Below are 12,793 nucleotides of genomic sequence, written 5' to 3'. Positions count from 1 at the left end.
TTGTCTGTACAGTCTCTCCTGTAAAGATAAGTATCTCATTTCTCAACTTCTTGCCTTGTTCTATTTTCTCCTTGTCCTCCTCTGCTTTCCTTCCGTTAGCCGATGACCAACAACAGCCCCTGGATGCTGCTGTACTTCATCTCCTTCCTGCTCATCGTGAGCTTCTTCGTCCTCAACATGTTCGTGGGCGTGGTGGTGGAGAACTTCCACAAGTGTCGTCAGCATCAGGAGGTGGAGGAGGCAAGGCGGCGAGAGGAGAAGCGACAGCGTCGCATGGAAAAGAAGAGGAGAAGTAAGATGGAGACTTCTTTAAAAGTGACAAACGCAGTAACAGACAAATATAGAAAATAGAGGCAATATAGAAGACAGGAACGCAGTGGAAGAACATGTACGGCAAATAAGACGATGGTGTGTTCAGAAATAGCAGGAGGTGAAAAAATTCAGACAAAATGAGGAAGGTAAATAGAGATAGATGGAGAACGCCAGAGACATAAACCCCAGGGAAAGGAAGGTGAAAGGTGGGAGCGAGGAAGGAGTGGGCAGCAAAAAAGCATGATGAAAAGACGGATTTGAAAAAGAACAGTCTTGTCTGCAGGGAATCCTCGAATCAAGAGAGGAAAAGTGGCACAAATCAGGGTACAAAAACGATAAATATGTGCGTAGGGTGCATCGGTTTATAACGTGCACCGTCAATGAATGGTCTATTTATGAAATGTTGTCAAATATGTGGCAGACTGAACTATAAGACGCTTTAAACGAGACAAAAGAGTAAGAGATAAGACTTTTCTGCATTCACAGTAACTCTAGTACTTTCTTATTACTGTTTCTAACATGCTACATGCTAGCCACATCAGTGTATTAACAATAACTCCCAACCATGTTTGGAGCATACACTAAACCTAACATTACTGTAACTACGCTAACTCCCAAAGTTGTTAGTTACATGTTAAAAAAATACAAAGTTTGAAACCGCTGCTTAATAGCCACATTATCATATTTACAATACCTGACCTTGTTTGCAATACAGAACAAAATAGGCCGACATTACTAAAACAAACCGACAGTCACCAAACGTTAGCATATTCCCACTAATACCTAACCTATCATTTTGACAGTGAACCTCTCAAAATTGTTGGACAGATTTAACAACCAGAATTAGTCCACATAGGCTGTAAGGTGCTCCGGATTGTAAACCACACTGCCGTTTTTGAAAAAAAATTAGGGCTTTTGATTGTGCCTTATTGTGCTGAAAATACGGTACTAAAATGTTTTTATGAAAGGCTATCGCCACATTTAACAGCTGTTTTATTTTGGCAGATCTCATCATTTGATCAATAAAAAGAGCATTTCAGCTTTTACTCATTAAAGTGTGTTTTACAGTTACATTGGACTGAAATGCTTCATGTTGGATTTTATCCATATAGCTCATACATCTTCTGAAGTTATCGTGAATGACTCATATTTTTATCTCATTTAAAACTACTTAACCTCTGCCATACATTTATCACCCTATTTTTTCATATCAGCTCCCATTTCAACCTCTTTGTCTTATTGTATTGTTCTCTGCTCCTCACATTTAATCTCTTTTGGCATAAATGAATAACTGGCATCCTTCTCAGTGCATCCTGGGTATTTTTTTCTTGTCTAACTTTCCTCTTCCTTTTTCCTTCATTGATCCTGTCTTTTTATTTTCATTTCTGGTCCCGCTCATCTTTGCTGTACTTTGATTAATCGTTTGATTACCTCCTCAGCAAAACTTAACTTAGCTTGCCTTCTTCTTCCTCCCTTTTCCTTCACCCTTTTTCTGCCCAGAGGCCCAGAAGCTGCCATACTATGCTTCCTATGGCCGAATCCGCCTGGCCATCCATGCACTGTGCACCAGCCACTACCTGGACCTTGTAATCACCTTCATAATCTGCATTAATGTCATCACTATGTCCCTGGAGCACTACAGTCAGCCACAGGTGATCCCACCAATCCATCAGATGGAGAATTGCCAGAACTGTGTAGACCATTCGGTCATTTCTGGTTTGTGGCCAGCAGCATGCTCTTATTATTTCTGGAATATTATTGAAGCATAAAGTCAAGGTTTAAAAGTTAAATTAAAGTCTGACTTTAATTTGCCCTTAAATAATAGCCACTTTCGGAAATAAATGGTTTGTCAGAAGCCGGAGAAACTCTCCTTTCAAAGCCTTTTTCTCTGGCTGCATGGTGCTGAACTAGATGATGTTGTTTGAGCTTAATCAGGAGAAAAAAAATGCAATTAAAAAAATCCATTGTCTTTCTGTCATACAGGCTTTATAGAAGGGCATGATGTACTTGCTGGTGCATCCAGTGCAAATTAAATTTCTCTTGGCAGATACTTGACCTCTTAAGTGAGTAGACTTGCATCAAAATGAAGAGTTAAGAGGAGTTTTATAGCCTGAATAGGACTGTCAGTGAAAGAACAACTATGATCTATAAAAGCAGACTGATAGCTCACTTGTTGCTGTGTTTTTATGCTTTTTAAATATATTTAGGGCACTGTTTGAAAAAAATAAAGAGAAACACTCCACTTAACCAGTAAGGCAAACCCATTAAATGAATTATTTTGATTTTATTATTAAATCAAATACAACTAATTAATCTAATTGATCTTGCTGGCAAAAACAAGTTCAGGGGTAACAAAATTTCTTTTAGAAAAATTTAAAAGCTTCTAAAATTCAACATTAAAAAGAAAAGTCGTTTGAAACAATTGATAAAGTCCCCTTTCAAGTATTATGGTGTGGATATCCAACAAGCTCCCTCCTGATTGGCGAGACTGGTTGCCATAGCAATGATGGCTGTCAGGCCAACTCGGACCAATCACTAAAAGATGGCGTCTAAATTAAGTTAATTCTATTGGAGCTGGAAGTAAACCAAAATCACTCACTTCTCTTATACAGTCAATGGATGTGACAGAGTTAATAAGTACCAGAGAAACAAAAGGAATTGAATAGCAAAGACGAGAAGAGAAGCATCCTTTTCTGATAGTAAAGTAAACTAAACTGACTGTCAGAACTGACTACAGGAAGGACTATGACTGAAAAGAAGGTTGGGGTCACTGGGTTAAAGGAAAAAGGCAGATTAGATAAAACTCCTTCAGTGAGAGTAAGCAAACCTTCCTGGGATTACAGACTTCTGTATGGAGTGTTTTACCAGCAGATTCAAGAACTGGTGGATATGGAGTGGTACCACTGGACTTTTACAGAGCTGTACTTAAGGGGCTGCACAGAAACAGTCTAATTATTACTCGTGGCCCCACGAGGAAGACTCACTTGGTGTGCAAAGATGCATTTCAGACAATGCACCCCATAAGAGTAGGGTAAAAGATGCACATTGAGCAACAAACAGTCCACAAAAGTCCCTAGATTAGGTTACAAACTGCCTCTATATGGGGGGAAAATTATCAGTTTAAACCAGGTGGGACTTTCAGAAATATTTCCAACACAGCGGTGATTGCAAATCAATCAGACATGTTGATGATAGAAACACACCAGAAGAAAGGTCATAGTGATAAATGCAATAATCTCCAGCACTAGTGACATCACAAAGAGGAAGACGGAGAGGCTTAAGAGAACTCAAGGGCAGATAGAAGAGCTTAAGAACAAAACAATGTGAAGGGTAAAGACAAGAGAAGCCCCCTTGGTAACTGAGACTATGTTATTTTGATTGGATTTTTAGTGCATGAAGTCTGATTGAAAATACATTGAAAAGATTTTAAATTAACTGTCCCTTAGTTGAAAAAACAGCTTAAATAGTGTAAAATTACATTTTTATTCCAAAAGTTAAGATTTTTTCTTAAAATGTTATTTCTGAGTATGTCTTTATTTAAATTGTTTTAACACGTCATAGAAATATGCTCGGCAGGCCACCGGTTCTCTTCCTCACTCCATTCTGATAGGTCCATGAATGTCTTCGTTTTCCTCACCTGAGCTGGAATCTTGCTCAAAACTCTACGACTGGATAGCTCTGACATTGCAAAAGAACAAAGAGCTCTCAGTTATGGGCGATGGGAAAGGGGGGTGGGGTTTCATCTGTTCCAACAGTCCCGCCCACAACCTCAGAGATGAATTTCTAATGAGAATGCAGAAAATCTGTCCTAGAAAATGAGAGTTTTTAAAATTTTGGCTAAAAACATCCTAGTCATAACTAAAAGACCAGTGGGAACGCTTTTACAATAGATCAAAAGATAATCAGAGTGGGTTTTTACATTTTGGCTCTAAACCGTACAAGATGTTTTAAACCCTTAAGCAGGAACAGATTGGAATGTTGTGTTTACACATAAATCCAAAGAGTTTTTTTTTTTTTTTTTGAGGAGGAGGGAAACGAGTTTTCCCTAAAGAGATTAAATCAATATATGAATTTGTAAGTGCTCCATGGTGTTTGGATAGTTAACACAGTTGCCTCACAGCATGCAGGTTCCCAGTTTGAGTTCTGGCTGGAGCCTTACACAGAGGAGTTCTGCATACTCTCCTCAAACTTGTGTGGATTTTTCCACAAACCACACATACGACCGATAAATTGATTCATGATACTTAAATGTTATCCTCTGTGGTTGGTAACGTTGTCCTGTTATCACCCAGAGACGTCCGGGGTGCAGCTCAGCTTTTGCAGAAAAGCTCCAGTCTGAAAACCGAATGAAGCAGCTTTATAAAATAGATGGATGGATGATTTCGTAAACAGTAATTTCATAAAAGCAATTCTCTTCACTGATTCAATGGATTCTGTCAAATAAACAGATGATGGCTATTAAAGTTACAGCCCACTGAAGAAGTGACTCGAGATTTTTCATACCATCCTGCTGAGAAACAGAGCCGTTTCTTAACACCCGTGATACAGAACAATTGTCATAATTGATGGGTAATTTTCAAAGGGAGAAGCACTTGTTTTTATCTCTTTATAGTACAAAAGAAAAACATGAGCCAGTTGGTGTATTTAGTAGTTTTTGATTTTGTTTTTTTAGTGCAGGATTTTTGTCTCTTTGCTCTCACATTGACTGAAATGAAAGAACATTGGGAAGGATAACAAATTTGTTCTTTTTTTTTAATGAGAAACAATATCTTGCTAACTTAAGATGTTCTCAACACTTTACTAAATATTAGAATAATTGGTTGAAAATGTAAAATATCTAATAGATCTAGAATAGAAAATGTGCCAAAATTATATTTTTGAACCAAAAGAGATTGGGGTTGGTTTGCTTCCCTTCATTTAAATAGATCCTGCAATTTGCCACAATAATAATAATAATAATAATAATAATTAGACTTCTACTGTATATGATAAATAAACAGTATAAATAAAAAAAACTAGCCGATCAGATAGAGGATGGTTCCACAGGGAATCTCTAATGTTCTTCTCTTTTTTAACCTCTTTCGCTCTCCGACCCCTGGTACTCCTCAGTCTTTGGAGACTGCCCTGAAGTACTGCAACTACTTCTTCACCTCCACCTTTGTGATTGAGGCTTCTCTGAAGCTGGTGGCCTTTGGCTTTCGACGCTTCTTCAAAGACAGGTACGCCTCCGGCTACAATTACGCTTCATTGATTTGTACTGAGGTGTGCTGGTGTGTTTGTAACCGTTAGAGTCACTTACTGTTCCCCATTCCATGCTTTAAAGTAATGAATGAAATAAATAAAAAAAGGTTCTAAAAAGGTGAGCCTGAAATTCACTTGCAGTCTTTGGGTTTTATTCAGTGTTGTCTTCATCCAGCAGTCTTCCACTCTGCACATGTGGGCCTTCAGCGTGATTAAAAGTCTGTGCTCTTATAGATCTCTTCCTTGGTTGGAATTACAAAAAAATGGATAATCCTACTTTAAAATTAGATATCAAACACTTAAATGTATTCTCATGAGACCCTTTTTTAAACTTGGTACAGCCTTTTGCCATGTATGCATTTAAAGCCATTCTATCAATAGAATCCACAATTGTGCTTCATACTAACGTTGTTTGGTTTATATTGCAGCAGTCTGATAACTACAATGAACGTCTGAGTGAGCTGGGTTGATAAAATTGATTAATCAATCTAAACTGAATAGATCAATAATTGATCCATAAAAGTAGAGCTCGATCATAATACTAAAGTCTAAAAGCTTGATGCAAACGTATAATGGGATTTCCCATTGGACTGCTAATGCTAACACTTGGTCAGTATATATAAAGTATCTTTTGAATATCCATCCTGTACACAGAATGCTTTGATATCAGGATCCCCTAATAAAACATGACAGCTCTCCCTGCCAGGAACATGTGTTTCTGAGTTGGGAGGCTGAGGTAAACCTTACTCATTATGCTGCTTTTTTAATTGATAGAAGGAAAACTTCAAGTCTGCAACTCTTTTTTTAAATTTATTGAAGAATCTAGTCTAGTATTAATATAAATATGCATGTCAACATCAGGCATGCAGGTCATGCGTGGCTGTTAACCATTCCTCTGCCAAGTTTAATGTGAAAGAGCGATGCAAATGATGCCCAAATTCATGAAAATCATGAATATTCATTGCTGTACAGACCTTAACGCATGAACCAATGAAGGTCCTGGATCCACATGAAGTTGATAAAAATATGTGCACTTTGATTTTGGAAGTTCTTTGGAACTTTCTGTACTGAAACGCTGCTGAGGACCCTTCTTGTGTGTAGGTGGAATCAGCTGGACTTGGCCATAGTGCTGCTGTCTGTAATGGGTATCACTCTGGAGGAGATCGAGATCAACGCTTCCCTGCCCATCAACCCCACCATCATCAGGATCATGAGAGTGCTCAGGATAGCAAGAGGTACTCAGCAACACACACTTTTTCTCCTGCCTTACATGTGATTGGCTGAAAACTTAATCCTGCAGAATGTGTGAACCTCTTTAGAAAATATTTATCAACAAGTCACCAGGGAGAGGAGAAGTACATGATCTATCGACACCAGGATATTTTAATACATGTTGGCCAACACCAACTTAGCTCAATTTACCCCAAAAATTCTTCATCTAGATGAAAAATTAATTTCAAAATCAACAGACATTAGCTAAAAGCCGTCTATTTATGTGTACTGCAAGTGTACTTAGTGTATACTATATATTGAAGTTTCGTTTTTACATACTATCTATATATTGTAAACTTAAAATGTTCCAATTTATTCTGAAGTATTCAGAAAGTATACTTCCTACACTACACGTACATGGTCTATACCAGGGACTCTAGGCCTCGAGGGCCGCGTTCCTGCATGTTTTCCAACATACCCTGCTCTGGCATGTTTTAATTGGCTGGACACACCTGAACCAGGTAACCAGTTATGAGTAGGGGTTGGATTTCTAGAAATCATGCAGACAGAATGGCCCTCGAGGCCTGGAGTTGAATATCCCAGGCCTGCTGGCTTTCCAGGAATCCTGCTTTATCTGCTGTTGTTTACCTGAATCAGGTGTGTTTTGCAAATGGAATTGGACACCCCTGGTCTATATACTGTACTTATACCTATTCAAGTATACTTAACAGAAATTTAGGTGTACTACATTTTGCCAAAGGGTTCTGTTACTTCTCTCCTTTTCTTTTGCCATCCCATTCATACCTCTTTCAGCTTTTGATAAAAGATTTTATACATGAGTCATCTTTTTTTCAATTCCAAAAGGTGGTTCATGTTTTCTGTACCTGCAGAAATTAGGGAAATCAAATGAACCCAATTTCAGTTATGTTATGACACAATGGCTGAAGGAAAGAGGTGACATTCAAAATAAAAGTGGCTTCAGAAGCCAGGACACTTTTGTAGCACTTTTTGGTCTAAGCAGGGGCGCCGAAAAGGGGAGGAAAAGGTGACTGATTCTAGTTGGCTGATTCTAGGGGCCCAGACTGAGGGGGCTAGCAAAAGCCCCGAATGCCAGTTTGCTTCTGTGTTGGGGGCCCTATAAAAAATGTTTTCATGGGGTCCAAAATCCCCAGCGGTGCCCTGGGTCTAAGGCAGGGGTGTCCAAATCCAGTCCTCAAGGGCCGGCCTCCCGCTGGTTTTCCAGAAACCCTGTTATCTGCTGCTGATTATCTCCATGTGGTATGTTTGACCAATAAGGAGCTTCAATGGCAGGTTGGTTGGTAAACATAAAGGACACAGGCCCTCAAGGCCTGGATTTGGCCGCCCCTGGTTTAAGGTCTACATTAAAAAAAAAAAAAAAAATACAGTACACTGCCCCAAGTCAACGCATCGTTTTTGTACACAGTGCCAATTTCTGTGAGCGATCACTAAAATGACCAGTACTAGTAAAGTAATTGCATGAACAAAAAAGTATTTCTTTCATTTAAGACAATGATAGAAAACTAACAGAATAATTGAAATTAAAACAAAAAAAATGTTCATTTTACTAGGAGATAATTGCCATTTGTGTTTAGCTCAACCAACTTATTTATAATGGCTTAATCAAGGTGTGTAAAGACTCAAGATATTTTTAAATGAAGGATTAGATCATGGATAATCAATTTTATGCAATGTTGCGATCAGTCTTTGTCAAATGTGTTTAGATGTCAAGACAAACCAATCAATTCTAGTCGAAAACCAAATTTTTCTTGTCTGTTTTCCGTTTCCTTTTTTAATTGTAAGACACTCAGACTATTTACTGTATAAGAGAACTGGACCGATTGACTGTGACGTCACCCATTGACAATGGCTTACATCATGCTCCAAAAAAATGAACTTAATTCCAGGACTCCCTTGTAAAAGAGATTTCTGAATCTAAATGGGACTTCCTGGTTAAACAAAGATTAATAAAAATTCTGTCTCCATGTTTTTGTGATACAGATGTCGCCGTGTTGGAGCCAGACAGCATCAGTAAGCAGTGATAGGTCAGAGTCGGTCTGAATCCTCATTTCTATGGCAACCACTCTGACCAATCAGGAGAGAGCTTGGTGGAAGTCCACACCTCTACCACTTGAAACAAGGCTGGGAGAATCTCCCAATCAAACTTATTATCAATCAATCAGTCAATCAATCAATCAAACTTTATTTGTTAAGCGCTTTTCATGTACTTCTGTAGAGCCCAAAATGCTTTACAAGTTAAAAACAAATTAAAAAGAAAAACACATGTCAGCAACAAAGCACAAGAGAGAAATCAGAAATATCCACCCCATTTGGACAAGAACAGCATTTTGTTATAAACAAATAAAATCAGAACATCAATTAATCATAGGTTAAAACTAGATTAGCCACATCATTGAAATAACAAAATATTCAAACAATAAAAACTCTAAAAAAGTTTAAAATGAGTCATTAAAAGCTTTACTAAAAAGGTGTGTTTTCAATTTGTTTTTAAAAATCTCCACAGTTGTACAGGCTCTACATTTTTTTATTTTATTAAGGCATCTAATCGGTCCATATATTACTTGAATAACCTGCACTAAAGAAAAAATATCATGAAAAAATATTAGAATTATGAAGATTATATTAAAAAGTTAGCAGAACAAGAATGGTTATTCTGTCGAATAGCTGTTTATTTCTCAATAGAAGTCTATGGGATTTTGGCTTCTTGGAACCAGCAGGTAATTCCTATTTGGAATGCGAGAAGTTTCTCAGTCCAGTTCTCATATACAGTCAATTGTTCAGACTGAAACTGGATTCTTAACACCCAGCATTAGCATACATGTCTTTCTTCTTGTGTTAGCTTGATTATCTTTGAAGCCCAGCACAGCAAACATACCTCTTTCTGTTCAGTGTATAAATCTCCTTGGCCCTCAGTTTCTATTTAAGAGAGATTGAAGCAGCAGTTTGGGCCTAAATGGTTTGTTCTCAGTTCACATTGAGTAGGAGAAAGACTAATTACATCAATCTCACCTAATCCTCGCCCTCTTACCACCACCCTCTGCCCTCCACGCTGCTGCTCAATGGGCCCAAGGGCGATATGCTAATTAAACAGCTGCAAAAATGGGTAATTAAAAAGTAAGCAGGTTATTTGATGGTGTGAGAGTCACCAGTGACTTGTAGCCTTTCCTCTGCAACTAATATTTCTAAAACATGTTTAGTTAATGTTTGAACTTACATGTCCCTCTGGGTTGGAGTGGTGTTATGTGTCATAAGTTAGAATTTATTTTAGCCTCGTAAAACCTTTTCATCAAATAATTAGAAGAAAATTCAAATTTTCTGAATTTAGGATGTGTTTTTAAACCATTTGATGAGATCCACAAAAAATTGCAATGTAATTTTTAAATGGAATACAGATATTAATTATGATACATTAATGATTTTATAAGCTTTTGCTCACAACAATGTTAGTTTGTGATGCAAACATACTGACGATTAATCAGGATAAAAACAACTTATTTGCCTACTGTCTTAAATTTGATCCACATATTTTTAAAATGATATAACTGCATTATAAAGAAATAATCATGACCAAATGTCATATTATTCCAGTATAACGCATAGTCATTTAAAACAATGAATAACAATTGTTAAGTTATTCTCAAAATAAAGCTTTTAAAATTAGCTAAACTTTTTCCCGCCAAAAGTGTTTCACAGATTTCATGGAAGCAGCCATTTTAAAATGAGCAGGAAGAGCTCTTCTACTGCCCCTAGTGGGATAATAATGAACTACCGGGCTGAAAAATATAACCCTATAAATAGGGTTAAGAAATGCTTGCCAGTGGGGCCAAAACACAAGTACAATTGTGATGTAGAAACAAGTGATGCTCTAAAATCTGCAAGACAATATTTGGCAGATAAAGATTACATGGGTCACCATGGATTTTAATATGTCCTAACTTTATGCAGAAATAGTCCTAATTTGTAATTCTGTTGTTTTGGTCATCTAAAAATAACACATCAGAGTCTGTTGACTCTTGTAACACCCCTAGAATTTCCTCTTTGTAATAGTGACCCTGGCTAACTGAAAAACTTCAACAATAGAATGTTATCTTGCTGTTCTACAGTATCCCCATATGTTTATGTATCATTACTTGTAGAAGGTTTTTGAAAAAAAGATTGTCACAAAATACAGGACAAAAAGTCCTGAACATGGACTTAAAAAGTGCGTAGCTTTATTTGCGTTTACATAGACTTTCCTTAAAAGTTGTCGTTTGAGCGGATGTTGCCGAGGACGGTGGGAACTAAGCATCAGACACAAACGTGTCTGAAAACCTTTGTTTTCTTACTGAACCAAAGTGGTTACAGCTGCAGACTTCCAGCTCTGACATTGTACCTTCTAAGAGATACAAGATATTAAAGCTAAATTCAGAATCATTTGTTCCGCAAATATCAAAGGTTTTAAAGATCAAAGATACTGAATGATATTCTTCAACAGCTGGGATCTCTATATAGACATTCATTTTTGTCTGTCAATAAGCTTTAAGAAAATCTTTCCAACTGAAAATATGCTTGAATCTCTTCTTCAAGGACTGTTTCTGCATTATTATATATACATAAAAAATCACAGGAGTATCGCTTGGTGGTTTCTGGGTAATAGTTCCACCAAGATAAAGTTGCTGCAGCCACAGGCTCTCACTGCCAAGCCTTCCATATTTCCTGCGTACACAAACATGCATTATGTGGAACTCTCAGCATCCCTGGAGGTTTCTCTGTTGGAGCGTTCTCTGCTGAAAAATACACATGTGGTTTTTATTTTCTCCTCCTGGCTGCATCATCAGCCTGGTTCTTCCAAACAAAAAAAAAAAGTTGGACCTCTGGGAACAGAGAGGGTCTCTTGTGAAGAGTTGGCAAACATATGTCATCGATTGAGCTTGTCTTCATCCATGCAGAGTTTTATGCGTTTTAATTATTTGTGTTTCTTTTTCTCTCCTCTTTTGGTAATGGAAATGAGTTTATCCCTAATGCTTAAAGGAGATTCTGATGAAAATTGTGTTTTTGTGTGTTTTTAACATGTTCTAGTTGCATTTTTCTGATGATGGAAGACATTTATAGAGAAAATCAAGCTTAAAACTTAATCTCTGAGTATTTCTTTAATCAAAACACAATCAAAAATGCCATTTTAAAAAAGGTTGAATTTGTGATATAAAAAAAATAAGCTTGAAAAAATAACCTTTTCTGATACATCCACTTGTAAACGACTAAATTCATGTATGTCTTCATTTTACTCGTTTTAGCAAGTGTGAGGGCATGTAAACAGAGACCTCTAAGCAATTGGGAGGGGAAAGGGGGCGGGGTTGCTCTGTACTGACAGTCTGGCCTACAACTCAGAGGTGAATTTCTAATGAAATCCTGCAGCTCTACAGAAACTATGTCCTAGAAAACAACACACTTTTCAAAAAGCATAATCATTAAAAAAAAAAAAAAAAACTGGGAGTGCCATTAAAACACATAAAAGATAATCAAAGTGGGTCTTTAAAAATAATATAATCAATATAAACATTTTTACATTTGTATACAATGTGGAAAAACTACTGACTTCTTATCGTCTGTGATCCCCCCAGTGCTGAAGTTACTCAAAATGGCAACTGGAATGAGAGCTCTGCTTGATACGGTGGTCCAGGCTCTACCTCAGGTATGTGTCATCGTGAATGGCCACACAGAAACACACACACACACACGTGCACAGACGATGGATATCAACCTTGCGCTTATCACAAGGACAGTCAGGAGTTAATTAACATTTGAAAAAAACTCTAAATGGCCGTCATCAATATAGGCTTTATGAGAATTCTGACTTTTACAAAGTCGAAGTTTGTCTATGCCTTTGCTAGTAACTTTCATGAGACAATGTTTGTTATTGGGTTGAAAAAAAACACATTTGTTTCATTCATTTGAGGTCTTACTCCCAACAGCAGTCAGTTAGAAAAGGAGACTTGACCCTTTGTAAATC

At 37.4% G+C, this 12,793-nt stretch overlaps 1 protein-coding gene across 1 annotated transcript in view; it reads left to right on the top strand.

Annotated features, from left to right (window-relative positions):
• Nucleotides 1–12,793, top strand: part of LOC112137652 (voltage-dependent T-type calcium channel subunit alpha-1I) — a 168,526-nt gene that overhangs the window by 127,891 nt on the left and 27,842 nt on the right. The window contains exons 24-28 of the mRNA XM_024260075.2: nt 100–292; nt 1,813–1,964; nt 5,422–5,531; nt 6,655–6,788; nt 12,405–12,475. Of these exons, the coding sequence (XP_024115843.2) occupies nt 100–292; nt 1,813–1,964; nt 5,422–5,531; nt 6,655–6,788; nt 12,405–12,475 (660 nt within the window). The remainder of the gene's footprint in view (nt 1–99; nt 293–1,812; nt 1,965–5,421; nt 5,532–6,654; nt 6,789–12,404; nt 12,476–12,793) is intronic.

This window comes from Oryzias melastigma, linkage group LG1, assembly GCF_002922805.2.
Source record: "Oryzias melastigma strain HK-1 linkage group LG1, ASM292280v2, whole genome shotgun sequence".
In the NCBI taxonomy this organism is placed as follows: Eukaryota; Metazoa; Chordata; class Actinopteri; order Beloniformes; family Adrianichthyidae; genus Oryzias; species Oryzias melastigma.
Note: the sequence above shows the minus strand (reverse complement) of the source record. Positions and strands in the feature narration are given on the sequence as shown.